The following is a 27,359-nucleotide window of genomic DNA, read 5'->3' on the forward strand; positions in this document are numbered from 1 at the left end:
TCGCTAAGAATAAACCGTGCGGCTCTATTCTGAACGGCTTCTAACATGTCACAAAGGTATGCTTGGTGTGGATCCCAGATTTATCCAGAATGGTTTGGATGCGAAAAATGGGGGGCCATTATTATAGTTACGTAACAACAGCTCAACCTATCATTACTGACACGTCATTATACCAGCTGAAATAGCGAGGGTTGTTTCGGAATACCTACCCATAGGTAAAAAAAAAAAAAAAAGAACGTTTGAGGGGTGTTGGGGACGGGTGTGGATAAATCACTGGTAGCACATTTTGAGCGGCTGCCAATTGGCTACACAATCTAGCCGTTTATCTTCACCGTTCGGCTTATCTTGTTTGAGCGAGCAATCCCGATAGCGAGGACGAGAGAGTGCCACTCGATTCATCGCGCTAGTCGGAGACACTTCAGAGTTCTCTTCGAAGATATTGGAAGGATACGCAGGTAGTACGCTCTTCTCTTATTCTATCTTTGAACTGTATACACCTTTTGTGGGAATACGTGCTCGGAAAATGTCGTTGTTCGAAAAACGTGTAATATGCGTAGTTGCCAACTCTGCCGGACCCTGGAGACTCCAGATTGTACGGACGCGCACCCTACAATCTCCCGCTTTTCGTATTCGCGAAGAATAAGACAGTCCGTAACACGTGTTTCGTGGCATAACCATCCATGGCTGGTCGCGTGTTTCGTTGTGTCAGTGTTCCTGGAGAACACGTCCTATCATATCAGACGAGTACTTTCATCTCCTCCGATGGCGCTCACCAAACGGCACGTTCCAAGTGGCTTTTCACGGGCTTTCTGGTTGAGCACGACCGGCCTCGGAGCGTAAGCGCCCATGTGTGACGGCTGCTCAGGAAGGTGTGTTCCCAGAATGTGACGAAGCGAAGCGCAACAGGTGCAGTTCCCCCTGAAGTGGGCCCAGGACGCATACTAAACCCCTTCCTGCTGTCCTCCGTCCACAGAAAAGAAAGCAACAGATGCGGACAGACGCGAACTACTGGCATCACCGGTGAAATGGCTGCGGCCGATCCCGGGACAAGGCGTCCTCTCTTGCGGCAGACGGGAGTAACCGTGTATTCACACGAGCGACATTCCCCTAGAAGCGGAAGATGCGAAAAGCGTCATAGCTTTCTGCTTTCACATGAGCGTGAGCGCTCACAGTCGTGTCCTCATGTACACTGCTAACCGTGTGGAATATCCTGCTAGACAGCAACAAGATATTCTGTAGCAGACGACAGGAAAACACGCTGACGGTGTCGCCTGCTAAGTGTCGTCTGCTAAATGCGCAGTACACCACCACTCCCAATTTTCCGCACCGTATGAACACGGGACGGAACGTCGGCTCTGTGAGCAGTGTTTTCGCTTTTTCTTCCAGTAGAATATTCCGTAGGGATGTCGCTCGTGTGAATACACGGTATGCGTCATAGCGTCAGTTGGTAGCCCCAGCCCGTCGGACCATTCCCGAACTCTGAGGCCGTCAGATTGGCAGGTATGAATATGTGTTCGCGTCGACGACTGTGGGGCAGTTGCTATTTGGGGTGAGAAGCTGCAATCCTTCTGTCCGGTGTATTTAATATTATATTGCATTGACGTTTCGTCAGAGCGGCGTGTATCCAGGTGATGGTATTTCTCGGGGCTGCACTAGGTGAAGCGAGTATTGTTTTGACTTCTCGCTAGCGTTTTACTCCCTCATATGTAACGGTACTGTCGGTACCCGGTGGGGGGCACGAGATAACGAGATACGAAAGCAATATAGAGAGATCTGCGTCAGCCTTCGTCGCGTTTTACGTACGCCCGCGAATGATAAGGGTCAGGCAGCGGGTTTTATCCTTCTCCAGAAGTGACGTCACTGGCTTTCTTTCTTTTGCAGTAGCTATCATTATAGGTGTGATTAGGATTAATTGGGCTCATTTTCCTCGTGAGACACCTCTGACCACGAGCGGTATGGTTTCTTTCACGTGCGCGAAAATATCGGCAGAAGACAACGCGTCTTCTGTCATGCCACCGACGTGTTGCCTTCTCCGCAGGGTTCGAACCTGCAACCTCGATATCGTTGAGCGGATGCTTTCGATTAGATACTTTCGATTAGATGCTGTTCACAATCTGGTATTAAAAGTATGTTAATATCTTCTTTTCTGTGTTCCTTAATCCGCAATCTGGGGGAACGAGATAGGCAGCTTCTCGCATATTAACCACCTGCCATAGTTGTACCGGCCTAAAGTACAGATGGACAATATTCGAGAATCATTTTGGACAATATTGCGCGAGACCGTGGTGGCGCTGTATACCGAGTGCGCAGAGTTCAAGCGTGGAAGAGACAGAAAGATTATTGTCGCTTTCGCCTTAAAATTTTTGGTGCACTCGATTACACTTTGGGTAACTAATGCTGAAAATTATGTACAAGCTATTCTTACTGATGTGTTCGTAACATTAAATATATGTACAACATGCCCTTTCCTCGTACAGGTGTCAGTAATAATTTTATTTATTTATTTATTTATTGGTATTTTTATGGTGCCCATGAGCAGCAGTCGCCTAGGTGACGGTGCACCCAAACTTCGAACTCAATCAACAACTTAATCGAAACTAGTAAAGGTAATAGTGGCACATTTATTTATTTATTTTATTTATTTATAATACTTCTGGCGCAAGCGCCATAGAAGGAGGGACATACAAATACAACACTAAACTACATCTCTAAATTACAAAAACAACCGAGGGCTGTGCACTGCCCGTATACTAAATAGGTAGCAAGAGGAAATAAATGCACTGAAAATAAAATAAATACAAGACGAAAGGATGGACATAATCATGGCTCCCGAAGGAGTTCAGTGATGCATGCTACAAAAGAAGTGAGAGTGCCGCAGTCAATAGCTACCTGTGGCAAGCCATTCCAGTTATCAATGGTTTTGGGGAAAAAAGAATGCCGCAAGCAGTTGGTCCTAAAGCGGTATTGCACCAAGTGTTTAGTGTGCTTAGTGCGACGACTACCAACGTTAGATAATGTTAGATACTTGCGTTTTGCAATACAAGTCTCGTCATTAAGTATGGACCAAAGGAGTTTAAGACGTTGTATTTGGTTTCTAGCATGGAGGCTCAAGATTCCTGCCTCTTGGAGCATACGAGTTGGAGAATCGAAACGAGAATATTTGTTATTTACAAACCGGATTGCTTTCCTTTGAATTAGCTCAAGTTCTTTTATCTTTGCTCCTATCTCTGGGAACCAGACGAGAGACCCATAGTCAATAATGGAACGTACTAGTGTTTCGTAAGCAATAAGCTTTACCTGCCGATCGGCATTACTAAGATTTCTCCTCAGCATGTAAAGCTTTCTACTGGCCCTACTAATGACTTCAGCTATGTGTTGATCCCATTTCAGATCCTCGCTAATTGTAAGGCCTAGGTACTTGTGTTTACCGACCTTCTGTAGAGGCCGCCCACTGACGGAATACTTGAAGGGAAAGATATTTTTCTTTTTCGCTGTTATCTTCATGTGGACGCTTTTTTGTGTGTTAATAGACATCTGCCAAGAATCGCACCAATTTTTTACAGAGTCGAGAGAAGATTGTAGGCATTCTTGGTCTTGATGTGAACTTATCTCTTTATACAGCACGCAATCGTCTGCGAAAAGCTTGATATCAACGGAAACTACGTTTGGCAAATCGTTTATATATAGGAGGAAGAACAAGGGCCCAAGGACTGATCCTTGAGGGACTCCAGAACTTACAGTAGACGTACGAGAACGTGAACCATCAAAATATACGAATTGCCGCCTTTCAGTGAGGTATGATTCTAGGCATGATATGAGTTTACTATTTTTAAAAACGGAATATTAGAACACATCTAGAATATTGGGAGATACTCAAATATAGGGTATGAAACAGTGGTAAGTGAGCAGTCACAACATATTATTAAAGTCGAGAGAAAATCACACTAGTGTTGCAATTGTAGAGATGAAAGATTTAAAGTTCGCAAAAATGTCCGAATCGTACTCACGAGAGATATTATCGATATGGTAATAATAACAATGATACCGTGATGTTACGCGTAGAGTTTGTCTGCCCCAGTGTGGCGACATGTTGCACGTGGACAGACTGCGGATAATTTCGACCACTTGGGGGTTCTTTTGACGTGCACCGGAAATCTCCGACACACGCTGCTGGAAGCAATGTTTACCTCCTCCACATTGCTACCGCCCGCGGCCGGGATCGAACCCGCGATCTTGAGCTCAGCAACGTTACCGACTGAGCTACCAGACTTGTACGTATTTGGAGTATTGTATTTAAAATACCGTATTTTAAATACAATTTGCGGTATTTTGGTACTCTACTCAATACTTTTTGTTTTGTGTATTTGGACTCTATTTAAAATACATTTTATGGTATTTTATACTCAATACACTAATTACATGTTTTGGATATCCCTCTCAAACTTGGTGTGTCTCGTCTTTCCATTATCTTGCTTGTTCAGTGGAAATTTCCTGAGTCCCTCGGACTTGACCTGGACGTTGGCCCTTCTTGGAAGTCTGCATTTAGAGATCCTGCCCCGTGTGTCTTAATCCTCTGCCAGTGAGGGTTCTATTATGTGTACCCTGACGCGGTGACGCCGAATTCTGACCTCGCCGAGCGGGGACCTGCTAGAATTTTGCTTTGTTCTGGGTCACATATACTTATTGGAGTTATGTGGTATCTCTTTGTCATCTTTTTGGGATTTGTGTTTAGATGACTCCTGCCACACAGCGGCGGCTTGCGCTAGTGCGCAGGGTTTTGGTGATTCATGTCACATAGCGACGATTTGCCGCATTGACCAGTGACCGGTGACTTTTTGCGTTCAAGGATAAATAGTATCTTAACTGTATTTCAAATACTTTTTGAAGTATTTTGTACTCTATCTTAATTACTTTAATTTTCATGTATTTATACTCTATCTTAATTACATTCTAACGTTAGTATTTATTATCTTATCTTAAATAAATTTTTGAGTATCTTGTACATGTCTGTGAGCTACCCAGGACGGCGTGCAGGTGTCAGACGAGGTTAAAATGTCATTCTTGTTAAACCGAAATCCTTCCGATTTATTCGATCTCACGTTGGTTGCGTGTTATTGCAGAGTCATCTGCCATGGTAGCAACACAGGTGCTGGGTTTCGAACACTGTTCACGTGCCAGTGTCGGCCTGGGAGGCGATCATGTTAGCCACCACGTGGAGACGCGGCAAGCTACGTTTTATCGTTCGACAAAATTCCCACTTAAAAAACGTCAAATATCGATACGAAAAGGCAATTTCAAATGCGGACACGAGCAACGATGTCACGAGCTGGAATGCATGTGCATTACGCGTTCGACCGTGTATAGATTATGTACGCAATTTTTAAATATTTCCAAAGTTTCATTCTACCTTTGGTTTTTGTGCACATACTCTCCTAAACATGTACTCTCTAATATATGTATAATAATGTAAAGGTATATTATAATAATATAAAAGCGAAGGCGCTGGAGTAGAAGGAAATCATTATTCCCCCGATGGCAATGGTGCTAGAGAAGGCCGTTCGCCAGAGCTCGTTCTCTGCTTGTGAGAGACTAACACTAGAGTCACTAAATAAGCTAGCGTAGCTAATTTAGTGACTCTAACTAACACATAGACACACGGATCTGTTGAAGACCTCGTCGTCTTCAGTTCGTAACCCACGTTACAACGGTTAGCTTCGCTGCCTGGCGCGTTCAACTCTCGAATAAACGACAGCTTCTCATATTGAAGACCGTGGGAAGCATATGCCTTCTACAAGAGGGCAATAATAACATCGAAAGGAGAGTAAGCCCAGCACAGCGAGAACGGGAACGTGAAGGGTGCCCCGATTTTCGACTTTCACGTAGCGATCGTTACCGTTCGTTAAAGTTGGCGCGCTCCAAAGCTCGTGTCGAATCACGGACGGAAGTGATGCATTGAACGCCCGTCATGGGATAACGACAAATTGGAGAATGGGCCTCTGTTGGAGGGATGACACATAAACTCACGTCGCAATATAGCTCTGTATATAGCACACGTTCTGATGCGAACAACGAGCTCTTTTGTCAGCTTTTTCATTCCCCTTTTCTTCGTTTTTATTCCACTTTTCTTTCCTCCCCCTTTCTTTTCTTCCCGTTCTCTTTTCTTCCCCATTTTGCATTTTTTGGAATAGCAAGCCGTCTGGCTAACCTTTCCTTTCTTTTTTCTTAATAAACATATTCCCCCCTCTTTTGTGAACCCGTGTGCCAGTGGGTTTCCCCCTCTTCCTCCAGTATCCCAAGTACCCCAAGTGTTTGGCAACGCCCCCTAACTTTTTTTTACCTGTGGTACCCCTACGGGAGGTGCTCTCGCTATTTCAGCTTTAGACACATGTCACTGATGTCAGTAAGGATACGCTAACCTGTTATGATCTAACTATAATAATGTGACCCCCATCCATTTTTTGCAACCCTCCCGTGCTTTGGGATTCTGAATAAAGCACTGCGCGTGCTCAGAGTTGACCGGTAAGACAAGGTGAAGCCACGACACCAAGAGAGCGTCCACAGTTGACAACGCCATTCTTGTTCGTTGCTATTCATTGCTCCAAGAAAGAGCAGCGCCAGCTAGCGTGATGCATTGAAGAATTCTTCTCTTGTCACCTGCCCCGTCGTAAAAGGCTCGTATGCGATTCTCCACCCGATCAGTGCACAATGCATTGTTGGCGTAGTTGACTCACTATCTTTTCAAAGTCCTCGCATAATCCTGCACATCACGAGCTCCAGGCTCAACTTTAGAGTGGGCTCGATTGTAATGTTCTGCGCACAGCGTAGAGTCCGTTACCATACACTGTAAGGAAAAAAAAGATAAAAGTGAGTAACTTTTTAGTCCGTTTAGGGAGTAGGGGACCAAACGCACAGAAGTGTATGCGGAGTTTAATGGCTAGCTACTCCTCCCAGTACTGGGGAGCAATAAGGGTCGTATTCTTCAGCGATCCTCCAGTCGAGAGGTTTCTTGAAACCGATTTTGTGCTTCAAAAATCAACCTTGATTCCAAACTATCCACGAGCGAAGGAAATCCTTTCTTCGAGTAACTAGATTTACACGTAAGGTGATTGTGGCGACATGCTGCACGTGCGGGTGGGACTGTTGATGATTGGTTGTTGACGTGGGTAGACAGACTGAAACCGAAACAAATCTGAAGGGGAGGGCTGGATTCCACGAATGGACACTTGTTCGCTGCCCCCTATTGTACCGAAGATCGCGTCCCTTTCAGGGACCATCGTAATCCCCTCAAGACCGTGGCTTTCGGGCATGACCTTGTTCTCCCCTAGCTTCGAGCGTAGTTCAACTCTACCAAATTGGTGGCGCTGTCGAACACTATGACGTCGTTTGTTTACAAACAGGGAGAGATCTATTGACCAGTAGGTGATAGCTGATGGTTTGTTGAGTAATGGTGCAGTCGTGGTTACGTCCAATTAATTGTGTGTATCCCTCACAAACCCGGCAGGTGCTCTCACCCAATTTGTTGGGTTAGCTGGGTCACTTGGTTTACGAACGAAGTAGAGAGATGATGATGGGGATAGAGGAAGCGGAAAGGACAAGCACTGACACTTTCAACCAGGGTTGGTTACCGAAAATATTATTGTTTCCGGTAACTGAAAAACTCGGATTTTCGTTTCCGTTTTTCTGTTCCCGTTTCTGGACGATTTTCGGTAGCGGTTTCTTTTTCCTTTTCCTTTTAAGAATTTCGTTTCCGTTTCTGAGATAATTTCGGTACTGGTATCAGTTCCGGATCTCGTACTCTCTCTGGTTTTGGCTTTTTCACGTCAGATGTTCTAGCTACATAATGGTTGCAAAACGACAGCCACACCAAACACAAACACTAAAGACTTTAATGCAAAGTTCGTCACGAACCTTATACACCGCAAGTAGACGCCTCTCCAGGTTGCGGAAATACATACCTTTAAGTTTCAAAAGTCTCCCCTCGTAAGCGAAAATAACACGTCATCCAAAACTTTCTCGTCCATCTTGCTGCGCAGTGGGCTCAACACGAAAGAGAGTCGCGAAAATAAACCAATGAATGAATGATGACTGGAAGGATAGTGCGGATATACAGGGTGTTTCAAAAAACGTGTCATTCGGACTTTATAAAAAAACGGGGCGACGAAAAAGTACGGAGTAAACGGCATTTGTGTGGCAACTGAATTTGCCACCTTGCAAAAATATTTTGCAAAAATATATTGCAAACAAGAATGATTTCGCCTCTTTTTTCCCGCCCTGTTTTTTTTTTTCGACCTTCTACCTTTCATGGGGGCAGGAGCATGTCCCACTCTCCACGAATCTTTGCGTCTGATTTGGTGCACCGTTGAATACCCGAAACTTTGAAGCCTCAATTTCGGGACTTTTTTGGGGCAGTTCCATTTGCAATATGGAGCGGATTTCTTGGTGGATCTGACCAAGTTCGCTACGGACTCTCTAATTCTGTAAAAAAAACAAAAAAACGTTAGGTTGACTTGGGAAATTTTGGAGTTCAATTAAAGAAATTCAATTTATTTTAATTAAAATCAAATGAAAATATTTTTGCAACATGGCAAATTCAGTTGCCACACAAGTGCCGTTTACCCCGTATTTTTCCGTCGCCCCGTTTTTTTATAAAGTCCGAATGACACGTTTTTTGAAACACCCTGTATATAATTTTCATATTAACGCGAAAACACTGCGGGAAACGTCCTGCGAATTTGGTGTCCGTTAACGTTACCACTTTTGAATTTCGTTTCCGTGTCCATTTTTGTTTCTTGCTGAATTTCAGTAATTACCGTTTCTCGTTTCCGTTTCCGGTAGCCAACCCTGCTTTCAACTGATCAGCTTGTCCCGTCCGCTTCTCCATAATGGGCCTCATCTGCGCTCTTGTTCCATTATACAGGGTGTTTCACCTAAAGTGATAAAAATTCTAACTGGCGACGTACTAGACGGAGGATTGTGGGATTTTTGACAATTAGTACCTTCTGGAAAATTTTGCCACCATTGAGGAACGCGTTGGGCAATTTTTAAGCGAGGTAAATTTATTTTTGTCAACTGAACTTTGAAAATGGACTCACTTTTTACAAAAATATGAAGTCATAGATAACCACAGTCCAAACAAAAGCTATGCACATTATCGCGACAGAAATAGTCGAAAAAAAAGTGAAAATTACGCTTTAGCCCCGCCTGCTTGATTTTCGCAAAGAAGCCCGCACGAAATGTGCGTTTAGAGGAGGAAGTGTCCCCACCTTCATTTGTTTTGCCTCCTTTGTGATAAGATGGTTGTTTTCTTTTCTTTGTGATAAGACGGTTGTCACCACCATCAAGGTCAAATCGGGCGAAAGAAAGGTAAAACAAGAGGCGGAAGCACTTCCTCCTCTCCCCGCAACTTCCGTGCGCTGTGATTATGTGCGGGGGACTTGATATTCCTGTAAAAAAAAAGTGAGGTTCGCTCGGCAATTTTCAAAGTTGAATCGAAAAAATAAATTCCCCCGAATTAAAAATTGTCCAAAGCCTTCCTCAATGGTGACAAAAGTTTCCAGAAGGTAAATGCCGAAAGTCCCACAATACTCCGGCGAGTACGTCGCCAGTTAGAATTTTTTTTATCACCATAGGTGAAACACTCTGTATACTCGACTGTTGTCCCTGGATTCTCGCCGGAAACTTTAAAAGACAAGTGGGCGTGGTTTCCTGTCAAGTCGTCCCAGGAAGAACGAACGTCAAATTTAAAAGATGTACCGTATTTTCACGCGTATAAGCCGCACCGCAGATAAGCCGCAGGACGCGTTTTTAGGAATGTTTTGAAAATTTTCCGGCAGATAAGCCGCACTCGCAGATAAGCCGCGGGCAATACGAGACGACTCCTATGTGCGACAAAGGAGACCTTAGAGTAATGCCATAAACCCTGTGGTCCATACTCCGGGATCGGCATAGTGTACAACAAAGGAGGTCAGTTCTAGAGTTCTACCAAGATCGGATTGTGCCCTTGTTGGGCGCTTTTCATGTATTGATGGGTCAGTGGTCTTCCAGAAGGCATGAATCACTGTCACCACTTTCGTTAAAGCTGCATGGGGCAATCTACTCGAATGTGGACCCATCCCTGTTAGACACCGTTCGTGCATCAGCAGGGCAGTGCTATTCCAGAGACACTGTCGACACTTTCGTTAAAATCAGTGTATGGGGAAAATACCTGACAAAAAAAAAAGTCATCAGATAAGCCGCACCGGTGGATAAGCCGCACAGCGCCCATGAGAAAAAAAATCGTGCATAAGCCGCGGCTAATACGCGTGAAATTACGGTATATACCTAATTAGAAAGATGCAAATTCGCGCAAGTAATTAGGATAACAGCAGTGGACAACAGCGCTCGTATTGGAGGGACGTTCATAAACGGGAGGCTTTAATTTTAACTGCTACATACGAACCGTTTCCAGATTCCATGAGGGGGATATAGACCTGGGGAATCTCACCGAAATATCACTCGGTCGAAAGTTTTATATCTATATCAAATGGACATCCATGAAAGGCGATAGATAGAATCTTTCCTTCGGTTGTTCAGCTGTGAAGATACACTGCAATCTCACCTCTAGCGGTTGAAAGCGTATATAATGTAAAAAAATAGCTGTTCTAAATGTCTTTTTTTTTCTTTCTTCACGGGCGATATCTGATCAGTACCCTGTGGACCGTGGGATTTCCGTCGTTATTATCAGTGATGAATAAAACGGCACTATTGTTTCGGAATGGAACACAAAGGACGCGATAGGCTAAGAAATATTCATTCTCAGGACACATATACTGCGCATGCTCCCTGCTGTCTTTTCTCACCTACAGCTACAGTTGCTTTGTGGTGACAGCATGAAATTAGGAGACGCTCTCTCCGTTGGAGAAGTACGCCAGGTTTTGGGGCATACCATTTACTTTGGTGACATTTAATTTGATAGAATTTTATTTTAATAATTATTTCATTACTTCATTTATGAATTACAAATTTCAAATAATGCGCGCATTAATTTGACTCCAGAGCGAATCATAGGGCCTAACATTACGTAGCGTCTTATTACTGGACTCATTCATTCTATACCAATTGCAAAGTATACAATGCCTATTATTAATGCAACTAATTTACCTCTACAGCGAACCGTAGCTCGAAAGGTTACAGGTAATTTCGTAAGCGCCAGTCGCATAAACGATATTGTGACGTACAGTCGAAACTCGTTAATATGGCCACGGCCGTTCCCACGGATTTGAGTCATAAAGCGAATTGTCATATTAACGAATACCACGTGTTACGAATCGTATCTTGCCGTTTACGTAAGCTTCTTAAAGTAGAAATTTGTGTGATGTGGTATCAGAATATGAATAATAAGGCATTTGAATGAATAACACTTTATTCTTTTTTGAAAAAGCCTGTCAAAAGACATTTGCTGATGCATATCCGCTTCTTTATTCCAGCAATCGGCTCTTTTCGTTTGCGCTTCCTCTCAGATAAATGCAGACTTGTGCCCGTTACCGAAAAAAAGGAACTAAATACCGTTACCCGTTACTTCAGAAAAAAGTAACTAAATACGTTACTCGTTACCAACATACAAAAGTAACGAGTTACTTTTACGTTACCGCAGCATAGTTAAAGGAGCCAACAAACACGCCGTCACTTGCCTTCAACTCTTCATTAATGAGGAATTGCACTTCAGGAGAAGCTGATACTCGAAATTTGTCGTCCGTCCTTCGTGTTCCGTGTCTCTCGGCCCGTTACCATGAATCTATATCAGTTTGCCTGAACCTTCTCCCTTGTTTCCGAAGTGGGGGTGATCGGAGATTACGAAAACACAAGAAACAACACTGGTTTTCGTGCCACAGATCACCAACGGTTCCCCAAAACAGACGATGGGCTGCGTCATAATTTAGAGCGCTCAGAAGCTTAGCAAAGATAAGAAAAGTCGAAACGCGTTTTTTGTAGCCATAGCACAATTGGTGACCATTCTTGGGAAGGACTGATGGTCGGAGATTACGGAAACAAGAGAAAGGACAACAGCACACAGTGAGGGACTGCAATAATACTTTGAGTCACACGTCACGCAAGTCAAATCTGCAGACATTGCACCACACGGAATGCCGAAATGTGCTCCCCGTGCTCAAGAAAAGGAACGAGTAACGTCAGTAACGAGTTACCAATTTTTGTAACTGATTCCGTTACTATTACTATGTTTTAAAAAGTAACTGAATCGTTACTTCGTTACCAAAAAAAGTAACCGTTACCAGGTAACGAGTTACTTGTAACGAGTTAGGCACAACTCTGGATAAATGCCGTGTGGCTGCAGCAGGTCATTATCACCACATGACCAAGGGCACTGCTCTTTCTAATCACGTCAGATAAAGGCAGCGTGAGTCACGCTGAAAGTTGGCCTACGTTTTGGCCATCATAGGTCTGGAGAACAGCCGGTTCAGTGACCAAAGGTCATAGTAATGAGGGTAAAATACAGCGAACCCTGGTTAACATGACCCCCGATAGTCTGACATACGCGCTTTACGACCATACTCTCTGTGAAACCTCTGCAAATCCCCCCCGTTAATATGACAATTTCGCATTATGACCAAAATTTCCTGGAACGACCTTGGTCATAATAATGAGGGTTCACCGTACATGTGTTCGCCCCTATAGTTGTGCTGAAAATACCGGTCATTGTCAAATAAACGAAATGTCATATTAACGAACAAGAGTTACAAACGGAGTCCATTGGGAGGGAACGGTTCCCGAGAAAAAGGACCATCAAGCGGGGATATCGTATTAACGCGTGTCATATTAACTTGGTTCAACTGTATTTCATTCAATTCGGTTAATTCGAACTCGAAGGGGATCCGAAAATTTGTTCGAACTTGGAATAAAGCGTTGTCGCAACTAAAGGGAGATGCTCTGAATGAGTGGCGTTTCCAGAGCGTCCTCCTCCTCACGGCTTGCTCGTTCACTGTCTACACGATGACGGATAATACGAGATAATACAGTCGCAGGCGAGCATCAAAACGTCTCAGAGTAGAAAACAACTTGTAATTAAATTAAAATAAAAAATTTAATTGAAATAAACTTTCTTTAGCCGAGACCCAATCAGTATCGTTTGCGATGTTGAGACCAACCCACTTACGAACCCAACTCGAGGACATTCACGCCTTTTTGTTCGACGTGTTACTTTGCCGACCACAAGGAAGCCAGTTCGCGCGCTCTATTACGTTCCGTGTTCTTTCCTCATGCACAAGTATCGCCTGTAACTAATAAGTAACCTTATTACTTAATAAACGTGTCCGTGCCCACCAATAGCATTGCGCAAGTGCTTGAACATCCTATATGGAGTTGTATCCCAAATTGCGTGCAAGGTATGGTTCCAAAAGTAATTCGAAAATGGATTACAAATTACTTACAAATGTAGTTCGGTTAGCTACCATTACGTAATATCGAATTCTAGACGAAAAAGAACAAAAAAGAACAGGAAGTAATTAATTATTGGGCGGTTTTGTCATATTTTCATCAGATCTGCCAAGTAACTAATTATCGCTTGACGGGTCGGGTCAAAATCCTGCAAAACTGTCCAGGGCTCCGAAATTGTTAGCCTCATAGTTGTAGCCGGAATAAGAATAGTAGAGTCGGCCGCAAACCCACTCCCCTTTGATGTAGGATAGACTTCGAAGAACACTGCAATGCTGTAGCTCGCTTCAACTTTGCCGTGTCTTCAGCTGTTCATACATAATCACGCGGCGACGGGCTCGTTTCAGCCATCTGGACGATGTTGTTTCGGTTTTGTTTTCACGCTTGGATCACACTAGGTGTCATCGCGGTCGCCCGTGTTCCAGTTCTGTCGTCTGCTAGTGTAGTTGCTCGCGTTTTTTCTTTTTTTTGTTTTGGAGACGATGGGGTAGTTTTCTGTGAGCAACGACCTGTTTTAGTTTCTCGCCTGCCTTCGCGACCGAGAAGTTAAAGACACTGACGAAATGTTTCACTGATCAAGTACCACAAGAGCCATGTTCTCATGCCATGAGCAAGTTCGCCGGCGTCCTCTACTCGGCACCTTTTCCACTCGTAACGGCGAAGTGACATCGGGCAACCGACCTGCACGGCAACCGGTTTCGGGTCAGGAGAAAAAAAAAAAAAAAAAGCTAGGATACTCTAAAACGACAAGAGAACGCAATCCGTCGCCAGATTTTGACCGAGAGAACACAACACCTCGGGAAGAAAGTACGAAACGACCACATCGACATCAGAAGTCCTCTCAGCTTTTAAAACTGTGAAAGCGCTTCGAAGCTGGAATGACTTCATAGTGCGCAACTACCGCGATAGCGACAACTTCCGCTATTGCTCTCATCCTGTGCAAGGGGGTGATCGGAGTGCAGACTGTGACGAAGGCGTAAACAGCAGTATGCTTACGCGTTGATTATTTCCAGTCATGGCGTGGTTGCTGGCACTCGTGATTACGGGATTCCTGTGTGCTGCAGCAGCGGCAGATGACCCGTGGGATGATCCCACGCTACCGCCACCAGTAGTTGTATCAGGTAAGTGCACCAATACCATACTCGATGTATCGATAGACGGCGAGGTTTGCTGCAGCACGCAGTGTTCACGATAACAGTTTCGAAAACGCGATAAGCCAGTCGCCCTGTTCTTATTTAGCCGCGGTTAACGAATGCGACAGATGCGTATCTTATCGTGTTATCGCACGGTTTTCTAACGGTGGATTGGATTGGCCCTGTCGCGGATGATATATTTGGTGCGCTAAGTCGATCTATGACACGCTTTTCTCGCATTCATGTATCTCGCAGCTTTGAAAGCTGGTTACATCACTTTCACCAGATTAGATTTGTTATCCTTCTTTTATCGTATCGTTTTCGTGCAGTTCTTCCTAGATACTCAAAACTCGATAACGCCCGAGCCCGACATATCCCAAAAGACGAAATTCTGGGTAAACCAATGTTTCCCACTCTCGCAAAAGACGGGTCAAGTGTAATGTTTAGGTTTTATTTATTTAAGACTGACTGTGTTGGGAGGCACAGCTAAAGACACTGAGACGCCGCTCATAGCTACGCAGTTAAAAAATAAAGACACTGAGTGCCTGACGAGGCCGTCACACTCTACAAAGTGCACATGGTAGAAACAAGCACACACGTGTGACCACAAGTGTACTCTAAGTTGCTTAGGCAATAAATACAGCAGCCTATGTAGTACATAAGGATACGTACACACAGGGGAGGCAAAAGAACGTAACATGTTGAAATTTTGAAGTGTTTTCGTTAGTAGTTAGTGCGTTAGTATTATTAGTATATAATGTATTATTAGTTATAGTGTATTAGTAAATAGTTGGTGTTAGTAATTAATTTTTAATGTGACCGTATTCCTCCGACCCCGAAGCGTGCAAAACATTGGACTTCGCCAATTCCCACATTAGTTATGTTTAGATGCCTCTTAATTAGTTTTTTTTTTGTCTCAACTTATCCTTTGTTGTGAAGTGTGTTTAGCTAAAAACCGACGAGGTCGATGTAAAAGGAGTCCGCAAGTCTCGGACACGAGTTTGTTTGTTTTTAAGAAAGAAAAAAAAAAGCGAAAAGAAAGATGTCACATTGAACTCGGGCACGTGATGGTCAGATTGTATTCTGTCTCTCGTATTTCGTTTGGGACGTTGAGCTTATAGTAGTTATTACATTTTTCAATATGCGCACAGCCACGAGGGCACATTAATTACTTTGGCGAGAATGTATTTTGTTTACTCAGTCCTCCTACTCGTATGGTAGGTACGAATCTCGCCCCGAACACCCTGAATCGGTATCCTTGCACTTCCCATTTCGTCATGATCGTCAGCGTCGCGATGACTCAACAATGTATCGATAACATTCTCTTTCCGCTGGGTAGTTCGCTGAACAAAGCGTCTAAGCTGGCGATCTTTCCCTTCAAGGAAGTACTATAAAAGAGACGGCTTATATTAGCCAACACATCGTAATATTCAATTGGTTAGATCGTGCAAAGATGTGAACAGGAAACTTGCAGACGCGTGGAGTAGCTCAGTCGGTAAAGTCCCGGCTTTCTGAGCTCAAGATAACGGGTTGAATCCCGGCCGAGTGTAGTATATACAGGGTGTCCCAGAAAACGTGTCATTGAATTATAATAAAAAAACTACACCACCTAGAGTCATGCGGTCAATGGCATTTGTTCTTACTGGGTTTTTGCCACCTCCTCGTGTGAATGTCGCGTAACGTAAGTTGAATTATGTAAATTTTTGCGAGCTTAAGTCGGAAATTTGCCTAGTAAAGGTCACTTTTTTACCCCACCAATGTGAAGAGCGTGTCTAATTTATTCAAATTAATGATAATTGACAGATATATTCAGGAGCTATCCCATCGGAAAAAATAGCCGAACATCATGCTCTACGGAGGTCGCACAGAATAGCGCACGATGAATTTTTCGGCGCAATGTTTGTCAGTCCGACGAAAGGAGGTTGGAAACCCAGCCCTCCCCGACATCGCAGAAAGAGATAAAACAGGCACGGCTTATCACGTCCGACTTTCGCTGGGATAATGCTTTCCCTCTCCCAATTTTAGGAACTGTTACTTTTTCTACTATCACTCTGTCGGCTGGCTTCGGAACCTCCTTTCGTCGCAGTGAGAGCGATTGCGCTCAAAAAGTCATCGCGCGCTATGGTCCGGTGCTCCGAAAAGCATGATATTCGGCTATTTTTCCCGATGGGATAGCTCGTGAATATCACTGCGAATTATCGTGAATTTGAGTGAATTCGGCACGCTCTTCATATTGGTGGGGTAAAAAAGTGACCTTTACTTGGCGAATTTCCGAGTTCAGTTCGCAAATATTTACATAATTAAACTTGGAGTGCATGACATTCACATTAGGAGGTGGCAAAAACCTAATCAGAACAAATGCTGTTGACCGCATGATTCTAGGTGGCGTAGTCTTTTTTATTATAATTCAATGACACGTTTTCTGGGACACCCTGTATAGCAGTGGGAGGTAAGTATTGCTTCCAGCACCGTCTGTCGGAGATTTCCGGCGCACGTCAAAAGAAGCCCCGGCGGTCGAAATTACTGGGGGTATCCGTGTCTAGCCACGTTTTTTTTTCCTCATTCGGGGACCGTTCCAGCCGGAGACGGAACAAAACACCGTCGGGACCAGGACCGGACAAGCGGGACGTCTGGTACAGTAAAACCTCCAAAGTCGGACACCTCCCTACCTCGGACAACTCCCCATGTCGGACAAGATTTCATTGCACTGGCAGGCTCCCACTGAAACTACATGGGGACGAAATTCTCCATGTCGGACACCTCCCTATCTCGGAAGTAGGACAGGGTTTTCCCTGCTAAGTCGGACAAAACCCTGGCCAAATTACCTCAATATCGGCCCATCTTTGCACCAAAAAGACCCAAAATGAGCCAGTGGCCTTGATTTTCGCCCCTTTTTTCCCCTACCAGGTACCCACCACCGGGTACCACTAAGGACCATAAATTGAAGAAGGGGGACATTTCTGGCAGCACAGCTGTGATCTTTTCCATTTTTTGTTTCCCTCATATTCTGTAACTCGGACACTTCTATAAGTAGGACACACTTCGGCTGCACCGCGGGTGTCCAACATAGGAAGGTTTCGCTGTATTATATTAGTCAAGTGCGCTTTTGCTTTCCAAGTGAAGCTCGGGTTTGACAGTGTCTGTCCCGCGGGATGGTTACGGTAAAACTCGCTCGATAAAATCCTGGACAGAACCAAAGCATCACTGAACGTGCGTAGGACCGGCCGGGGAGATGGAGCTCGTTTTCTTGGGGGGCACCCGGAGTTGCGGAATTGAAATTCCGGAATTGGAATGATTCCGGAGTGATGCCCCGTTTATAGCGCACCGGAACGGAATGGAGTTAAGTCACCAGCTGCTGGGAATGGGATTTGAATCGAATTAGACCCGTTTAGGGCCGTAATGGAATGGTCAACGAATGGTGTTAAATTGCTTGCCTCCAGCACGCTGGGTTTTGAGCGGAGACCACTCAAAGTAAGTGTCTGGCAACTATTCAACCGAAGGTCGTCCATAGTTTCGGATTACAACGCAAGAAAAACGTCCGGACTTCGGACGCTGTACGTGCGGGCAATCTTGCTCGTAAACGCTCGTCGCGGCGCTGGTTCTTATTTTAAGATGTTCATGTTGGAAACGGAGGAACATAAAATTCGTAAAAATAAAGCAGTATACTATGTTTTGTGCGTTGGCTGTTGGTGGGATATCTATGTAGTGCATAAAATAGGCATAGTCATGAAAAGTCAGTTTATAGCCATAAACAAAGAAATAATCGTAACAGGTCAAATTATGCAGGTAGTTCCATTCCATAGCATCCCATGGTAGTGCATGGAGTAGGCATAGTCATAAAAAGTCAATTTATAGCCGCAAATAAGGATATACTCGTAACAGGTAATAAATTATGCAGGTAGTTTCATACTATGACATAGTAGTTCATTGAGCAGTGATAGTTACAACAAAGTCAGTGTATGGCTGTAAACGAGGAAATAGTCAAAACATGTCATAAATCCATACAGGTAGACCGACACTGTCGCATTGTAGTGAAAAGAGTAATGAAAAGATAACCCGAAAACCTAGGATTAAATTCCACGGTATCGGGATTAAAATTGGTAGCGCGAGGATTAAATTTAAGGGAAGAAGGATTAAATCCCACGGTAAAAGGATTAAAAGAGGCGGCATAAAGATTAAATCACGCGAAACAAGGATTAAAAGTGGCGGCATGAGGAGTAAATTCCACGGTATAAGAATTAATTTCCGCGGTATAAGGATTAAATACGGCGGGAAAACCTGTAGTATATCGTCTGTTTTATATGCCTTTCTTTTCACCCGAAAATTCCCCGGTGGCATATCAAACGGAAGTCATAGCGCCCGATTTCTCCCCGAATTCTCGTGCGTAAATAGCCACCCGGTTTTTCCCTCCCGAATTGGAAAAATCGTAAAACCCAAAAACGAAGATCCCTACAGTACATGAGATGAGATAAACTGATGTTCTGAGGCTGGAACAACATAGAAGGGACATATACAAACAAAGCCTCAAATTGCCTAAGAAATCAACGATGAAAGATGAAAGTCACCGAAAAGGTTAGCCAGCTGTAGGGATCGAACCCACATCTTCTGGATTACCGGTCCAGGGCTCTACCAATTGAGCTAAGGTAACACGCCTTTCCAGCGACTTTCGGGGTGCGTCATCTGAAGGGATGACAAACCAGCCACTCACTCTTACATTTTTGCTCACTCATACACACATTCATACGACGGAAATCGACGCAAGCGGCACCTGTTGAACAACAGAGAAACTGATGTTCTGAGGCTGGAACACATAGAAGGGACAGACACAAACAAAGCCTCAAATTGCCTAAGAAATCAACGATGAAAGATGAAAGTCACTGAAAAGGTTAGCCAGCTGTAGGGATCGAACCCACATCTTCTGGATTACCTGTCCAGGGCTCTACCAATTGAGCTAAGGTAACACGCCTTTCCAGCGACTTTCGGGGTGCGTCATCTGAAGGGACGACAAACCAGCCACTCAATCTCACTCACCCTCCTTTCACTCTTACATTTTTTGCTCAATCATACACACATTCATACGACGGAAATCGACGCAAGCGGCACCTGTTGAACATGAGATAAACTGATGTTCTGAGGCTGGAACAACATAGAAGGGACAGATACAGATGACGCACCCCGAAAGTCGCTGGAAAGGCGTGTTAGCTTAGCTCAGTTGGTAGAGCCCTGGACCGATAATCCAGAAGATGTGGGTTCGTTCCCTACAGCTGGCTAACCTTTTCAGTGACTTTCAACTTTCATCTTTCAACCCTACGGTATATTTGACCGGTAGCGCTTATTCTAAAAATCTTTTCCGTTTCAGTCATATGGATTCCCATCGTCGGAGGCATCGGTGGCCTCCTCCTCACCATATGTTTGTGCGTGTGTATCCTGCGCGTGTGTTGCGGCTGCTGCCAGAGAGATACGACAGTCGTCAACACCACCTATATTGAACGACCACCAGCGCCTGCTGCAGCTGCTTCTTCAACATCCACCATCGTAGTCGCCACACCATATCCCCAGCAGCCCTATCCACAGGTCATGCAGCAGCCCCTCCTGCAGGGTGTGCAGCAACCGGATCCCGGGTACACAAACTACACGTACAATCCGGGGCCTCAGCAGTATCCACCCGGAATGATGCAGCCTTCGATGCAGCCCCAACAGGCTCCGATGCAACAGGTCATGGAACACGGTGCACCACCACCACCGTACTACACAAAGTGAGCCAAGATTTTCGGACAGGACACAATGACTGATGGACTCTATTTGTCGGCCCTTGTTTGCAGGCGCATGCAGGACATGCGCAAGTTCAGCGTGAATAAAACATTTTCAGCAAAATACTTTTGGCTGTCTACGTGGCTGCCACGAATAATGACACGTTGAAATGACCAGAGACCAGTTCTATTTTTTTTAAGGAGCAGTCAAGGCCAGCTTGATGAATTTTTCGACGCAACAAATAACACGCTGAGGGCTGAAACCGGAGAGACGGAAGAACGCAAGGAAATTTCTCTGACACATGCAGCGACTGTTTATTAACGAACCGAGGGCCCCTAAATCCCCAGAAGCCTCCGAAGGAGGGAAAGGGGATAGGAGCGGAGGGTTTACTCACGCAGTTTCCCCTGGTGGCAATCTCACAAGACGTTCGCGGCGTTCATCACAATGCAAATATCTGAACTGCAAGACAATCACGACTCCCGTCGTCTGTTTTGGGAGCTGGCTTGCGCATGCTCTTGGGGTCACGTGAGCGGTCACATGGTGGACAGGAGAATCCCGGAATGCAGTGCGTAGCTGGCACGCCCGTCGCAATGGCAAAAGGTAGGAAGGGCCGCTCCTGTGTTTCCTTCCTCCATGACTGCGCGCCTCAAAATAGTGCATCGGAAACCGAAGTCTCACCATCTGTTTGTTTCTTTGTTTTTTCAAGTTCCTTTCGTTTCTTTCTCTTTCCTTTTCAAGTCTTCAGTGCTTGTGATTCCGACAGGAAGCTGCCCCGTCTCAAAGGGGATTAAGCACGACCTGAACCTGAGACTCTAACAACAGTCGTTTCCATTTGTTCGCAAAACGAAAGTATCACTAAAAATAGGCCGAAAGCCATACACTCCCAAAAGGTGGTCCACAAGGTCACAGGAAATGTTACTATTCTCGGTGCTAAGCGTGTGTTCTGGAATAACCCAAAACGCACTGTCGCACACAATCTGGATCGATCTGGCAATCCTTGTCGGCGTAATCCCGCTGGGCACGTCGTACTTCACGTTCGTGATCTTGGTTTTCATTTGCAGCTGCCTGGTGGACGCTTTGCACAATACTCCCAGAAGTTTCAAATTAAAAGAAAACACTGGTCCAGGATGTCTACTTGAAAGAAATTCACCCAATGATATTTCATCTGTTTCTGCATTTGTCGATGTTCTTTTCTTCGTGCGGGCCGCTGTCATCGCCGCCATCTTGCCAACCCGGAACCGGCAGTGCGAGTAGCGAGAAGGTGAGGGCGAAGGGGAAGCCATTGCGCCTGCGCCAACTAGGGTTGCCACCAGGCCGGTATTACACCGGCACGGCGGGTTATTTGCCCGCTCTGCCGGCTGCCGGTAGGAAGGTGATACCGGCAGCCTTTTGCCGATATTTGTTGCTCAATACCTTTCAAAGGGGCTATTGCGTGGTTTCCCCTTCAATATTGCACTACAGCTTGAATAAATCTGGAGCACAGACCCAACTCCGCAGTCACCGGTCGTTTTCTTAGTTATTCATTATTATTATTATTATTATCATCGTTATTCATTAAGTCTTGTGTCCGGAGGGGACAAGATCAGTGGTTGTGCGAAGCTGTTGGTGGTTGTGTCGAGCCAGCTAGAACTTTGGCCGTATACAACCATCACGACATCTCCGCCTGTGAAGAAAGGTTTGTCTGCGTCGATACGTTTTTCAAAGTAAGTGGTAGTCCAATCCGGTTGCTCCAATAGGCCTGTACGGCTGGCCAGAGGGCGCGACTGCGCATTGCATTCAGAGACGCCTGTGGCAGTTTTGTACAACTCTGCTAAGTACACGGTGTGCTGTTTGGCATAGCCACACAGTATTTCGTACGGCTGGGATATGCTTCGGCTCTTTTGCTCGTTCTCTGAAGTGCGCGGGATTGACTTTTTTTTTCTCTCCTGCAAATGTCAAGAAATGGACGCTACTCGTCAAGCATGTTTTTGCAACAGAAGAAAGCATTTCAGGTAATGATGTCACCCTCCACGGAAAGTGCGTGTGTCAGGTTAAAGACAGCGTTGTTTACGACATTGTTCTAAAGGTAAGCATGTTTTATTTGTCACACGTTGCATTTGTACGCTGCCGTTGGTGAATGACAGTCCATCAACAATGCCGTACGTCGTATTTCAGCTGGACAATGTATCGGGTACATTGTCGGAAGGACGGTGCACCTGTAAAGCTGTAATGCAAGGGAAGTGGCAGCCGCTTTGTGTGTTTACGTTAACAGTGCCGAGGACGAATCCCGAACCAGTAGGCCTGAGGCGTGGGGCAAACCAAGCGAGAAGCCGCGCCGGGATCCAAACAAGATGATTCCGACCCTGTTTCCATGTAACAATTAAGACGACCGTCTTCACCGCACAACTGACAGTTATATCTACAACCGCAAATGTATTAAGCGGAAACAGAGAATGGTACATACGGGGTGTCCCCGCTAAGTGTGAACAGATTCTTTAAAAATATATCAATCACTTTTTCCGGGATGAAATCAATTGCAATATAGCATATGCTGAAGGGCACTCCCTAGGGGGGCATTAACAGACTCCTAATGTCTGAATTAACTTTCAATAATCAACTTTTTAATTATAAAAGCTACGAAGTTGCTCCAATGAGAACATCTGATCTCTTCGGTCACCAGATACCAAAGCCGTTTTCAGAACAAAAATCCGTTCGATAGATCGTCCGCAAAAAATTCGTGAAGGAACGCCTTTTTTTTTCTGTATTTTATTCATTGCGCATCTCTAGAGACGCGTCTTTCCTTCGCCCCCAATACGAGAGGATGAAAGAGCACACTATCGCCTCTTGCGTCCTGGAAAAAGATTAAAAGAAAACAGTGAAATTTGATTAAAAGAAAAACACAGTGCCGCATGAGGCGGCACTGTGCTCTTTCACTCTCTCACACTGGGGGTAAAGGAAAGCCGCTTCTTTGAAGATGCGCAATAAACCAAATAAAGAAAAAAATGGCGTTCCTTCACGAATTTTTTGCGGACGATCTACAGAACGGATTTTTGTTCTGAAAACGGCTTTGGTATCTGGTGACCGAAGAGATCAGATGTTCTCATTGGAGCAACTTCGTAGTTTTTATAATTAAAAAGTTAATTATTGAAAGTTAATTAAGACATTGCCTTAGGAGTCTGTTAATGCCCCCCCAGGGAGTGCCCTTCAGCATATGCTATATTGCAATTGATTTCATCCCGGAAAAAGTGATTGATATATTTTTAAAAAATCTGTTCACACTTAGCGTGGACACCCTGTATATGTGCAGTGCGTCTCAGCCAAGTGCGAACAGTACCTCAGATGGAAGTAGCCGTACAGGCGAGACTTGTGCTGCAAACGTCTGCTCCACTGTAAGAGGAGCCTGTTTCTCACACAAACGTCATGGGAGAGCTTTCCTGTAAGATACCTTGTCTGTACTTAGCTGGAAAACCTGGTACATACTGTCTTCTTTGTGAAGAGATCGGAATTTAATTTAAAAAGATGGTACATATATATGCGACGGGGGGTGACGCGCCGACTGTGTTGAGTGCACTGTTCGTACAGCTTACAACGCAACAGTAAACTGGCTTTGTCTTCTTCTTTTTCCTCGGAGGAACGTTTTCGCTCATCCTACGAACGGTAGTGATTAAGCGAAAAACTTGAACCAATACGTGCGACTGTAGCCGAAGCGAATGCGAGTGTACTTAGCAGAGTTGCGAGACTGGCCCACCAGGGGAGAAAAGCAGCGCTGCCGTCGCCCCCCGAAACTGCAGCCGAACAGGCCTATACGATCCAGTGTAGCGTTAATGCCTGTTTATACTCAATTTCTGTCATCAATGATCCAGCCACACACAGGAACATGTTTCCTCGTATTATGTTGAGCGAGCACGCTCGCTCTTTCTCTCTCTGTGTGTGCTCGTCCTCACCCACTTTCCCTTTCCCTCGTGCCTTTCCCTCTATTACACCCTATCTCCCTCAGCCGGTATTTTTCAGTACGAAAGCAGTGTTGCCACACCTACAGATTTATCATGAGATCTACCCACATCTTGAAAAATCTACAGATCTACAGAGGTTTCTGAAAATCTCATGATTTTTTGCTCCAACGAATGAGTCAGTCGACCCAGTGTTTCGCATCAGTGCACAGAACGACAACGATGAAAAGCGTCAGCAGAATGCTGGAATGAGTGTCTTACCGACTATATTGTAGAATATTTTCCACAGTTAATTTTATGAAAACGAATCAAAGAAACAGCCTCTCAGCGACCACCATAACTGGCCTCCTGCACACAAAACGCATGCTGTTGGGTCAAGCTGCTTCGCCTTCGCCGTTGACAAGGATTTGATCCGTCGATCACGAAACTGGCGGGACTCGCTCACCATTGTGATGGTGGAGTGAGCGAGGGAATATGTTCCTATACTACACGCGATGCGTTATTCTTGCGTCGGAGCGCCACAGCTGATGTGAATAGACGTGTCAAAGTATTAAAATCTACGTGTAGCGACACTTTTTTGAATTGTAGCACACTCGAATACGCGACATCGCAAACTGAAAGTTCCAACGCGTAATGCCAGTGAGCCACAGCAATAAATTCCGACTGTGGTCTTCAGCAGTGGAACGAAATAAGCCCTTGCTCTTCCACTAATTTAGAAACGCAAGTAGACATTCCAGATTTGAAGGCAAAACGTTCAAGAAACTGAGTTTTGTGTGGCTACAGATTTTTAGCTCTATCTACAGATTTTTCGAACTCCGATCTACTGATACATTTATTTTACGTGTGGCAACACTGTACGAAAGGTGGCAACCCTAGCGCCAACCCTCCTTGACGTGTGTGTAATCATGTTCGCGAACGGGGACAAGTGTGTGCGTTGTTGATCTCTGTCACCGAGACCTGTTTTGTCTGCACCTGAGGGCAATCACAATCGCTGCCTAATCTCGATTGCACGCGATGTGGATCCTGCATCGGTGCGTTTTGGGTATAAGACGCTCATTGACGCAGCTCTATAACTGGGGTTCCCCGTTTTCGGTGTTCTTTTTTGGGTGGATTCGGCGTATGTTTTTCGGTATTTATTGATTTTCGCAAAATCGGAGTTTTTCGATGTTTTCCTCGCGTGTACACGGTTTTGCCCGAAGGTTATCGGCGAGTAGGAATTACAATGAAATTTCAGTGTTCCGCGTCGAACGCAGCCTTAACAACAACCACCAATGTGAATTACCAGTTTTGTGATCTTCACAAAAGCAACTTTATTGCTCCACAGCGAGGTGAGGGCGCATTCACGAAACCAACGAAAGCACAACTCGTTGAAACTTATTGTAATAAATGCAAAGCATACTTGGCGAGGTTCTTGTCAGACATTGCTGCGCGCTTCTTAGTTCGCGAGTTCAGAAATGACCGGAAGGCGTTTGCTCACCTTGTTCGTTCGAGGATTCTTCAGACTCACGCTGCGCCGCGATTACACGTGCTCCAATATGCGCGCCGAACCTCTTCCACAGCCCACATTAACACTGTCACGCGACAATACTTGCATACGACAACATCTTCCTCCACTGAGAGTTCAAAACCTTGATTTTCGCAAACGTAGTCCCGAAGCGCTCTTTCTTTTTCTTCTCATCTCGGGTGCCGCGGAAAGACAGGATCACCGTACGTGGAAAGTGTAGTATGTACTGTCGTAACCATAGGTGGGCATTTTCCTGCGGCCTCACTCATCCTCACCTCACGAAGCACAGACTTTATTGGCCTCACTTACCCTCACCAAATTTTCCTCACCAGTAACTAAACCTCAGACGCCCTCACCCTCACATTCCCTTTTAAATTTTGCCCTCACAAACCTCACCTCAGGGCATCGGGATCCCGAGAGGCCTCACCATCCTCATCCTGACATGCCTTCATCTCATGAGGATATTCACAACCTGCATGGCCTCACGCATCTTCACCTCATGAGGGTCCTCATCCTCACGTGTCCTCACCTCATGAGGGCCCTCATGTCCTCACGGCGTCTCAAGTACTTTCGCCGAATGAGGACGCACATGGCCTCACGAGTCCTCATCCTCACGTGCCCCCACCTCATGAGGGCCCTCATCGCCTTACGTACCTTCACCTCATGAGGACCCTCATGGCCTCTCGAGCCCTCGTTCTGAATACCCTCATGGCCTGACGTGTCTTCAAGTCACTAAAAGGCACATAAGCCTCAGAAGAACTTTCCACCATGTTCACATGAGACGTCGGCGTTGAACTACTGTGTCGATAGTTGGTACTAATGATACTGCGCGGCATTAAACTGTTTATAGGGTTTCGTGCTGTGCTTGGATAAATTTGGTAACCGTTGTTACTGTCACAGTGAGGTTTAACGTTAGTGTTTGGCATCAACAAAGAGGAGCCCGAACCCATCACCTTATCCCTGAGGCCCCTCACGAAAGGCCTCATGGTCACATCCGTGAGGTCCCTCAAGAAAGGCCTCACTGCCTCATCCGTGAGGCTGCTCACGGAATACGTTGTACCCTCACGTATTGATGGCCTCACGACGACTGGCCTCACGAGGGCCCTCACGGTGGGCCTCATGAGGGACAACGCCTCTTGACTGTCCTCGTGAGGAACATTCAGCGTGGTCTGGCCTCACTCACCCTGACCTCATCGTCGTGAGGTGAGGGTGAGGCGTCTTCATGAGGGTCCTCATGAGTGAGGACGCCCAGCTATGGTCGTAACCTCTCCACTAAACAACTAAAGGCCGGTGACAGAGATTCTACTTGACGTCACGTCCCTAAAATGTTCACAAGCGCGGTGGGGCACCTGCAATGGCAGAAGAATGAGATTCGGACCAGCCCACCCGATCCGGGACAAAAGGATTAACCCTGGAACACTTAATGTGGTCACAGGTCATCCAACCATAGCAAATACCAAGAAAAGAAGGGTAAGAAAGGAGAGCCTGCTTTAGGAAAGGAATGCAGTTTATCCGTCATCGTTCCTGGAATGTTCCTCTGTATTCCATGTTTTCTTCGATGTTCTCGTTTTCGATGTTGTTTCGAAATTTAGCCGGCGTATGTTTTTCGATTAA

At 45.3% G+C, this 27,359-nt stretch overlaps 1 protein-coding gene across 1 annotated transcript; it reads left to right on the forward strand.

Annotated features, from left to right (window-relative positions):
• The first annotated feature begins 363 nt into the window (after positions 1-363).
• Positions 364-20,437, forward strand: LOC135375401 (protein shisa-5-like). Its single transcript, XM_064608123.1, has 3 exons — positions 364-455; positions 14,442-14,549; positions 19,921-20,437. Exons 2-3 carry the CDS (start codon positions 14,444-14,446, stop codon positions 20,319-20,321), a joined length of 507 nt encoding a protein of 168 aa, XP_064464193.1. The 5' UTR covers positions 364-455; positions 14,442-14,443; the 3' UTR covers positions 20,322-20,437.
• Positions 20,438-27,359: the final 6,922 nt, after the last annotated feature.

This window comes from Ornithodoros turicata, unplaced genomic scaffold (assembly GCF_037126465.1).
Source record: "Ornithodoros turicata isolate Travis unplaced genomic scaffold, ASM3712646v1 ctg00000858.1, whole genome shotgun sequence".
In the NCBI taxonomy this organism is placed as follows: domain Eukaryota; kingdom Metazoa; phylum Arthropoda; class Arachnida; order Ixodida; family Argasidae; genus Ornithodoros; species Ornithodoros turicata.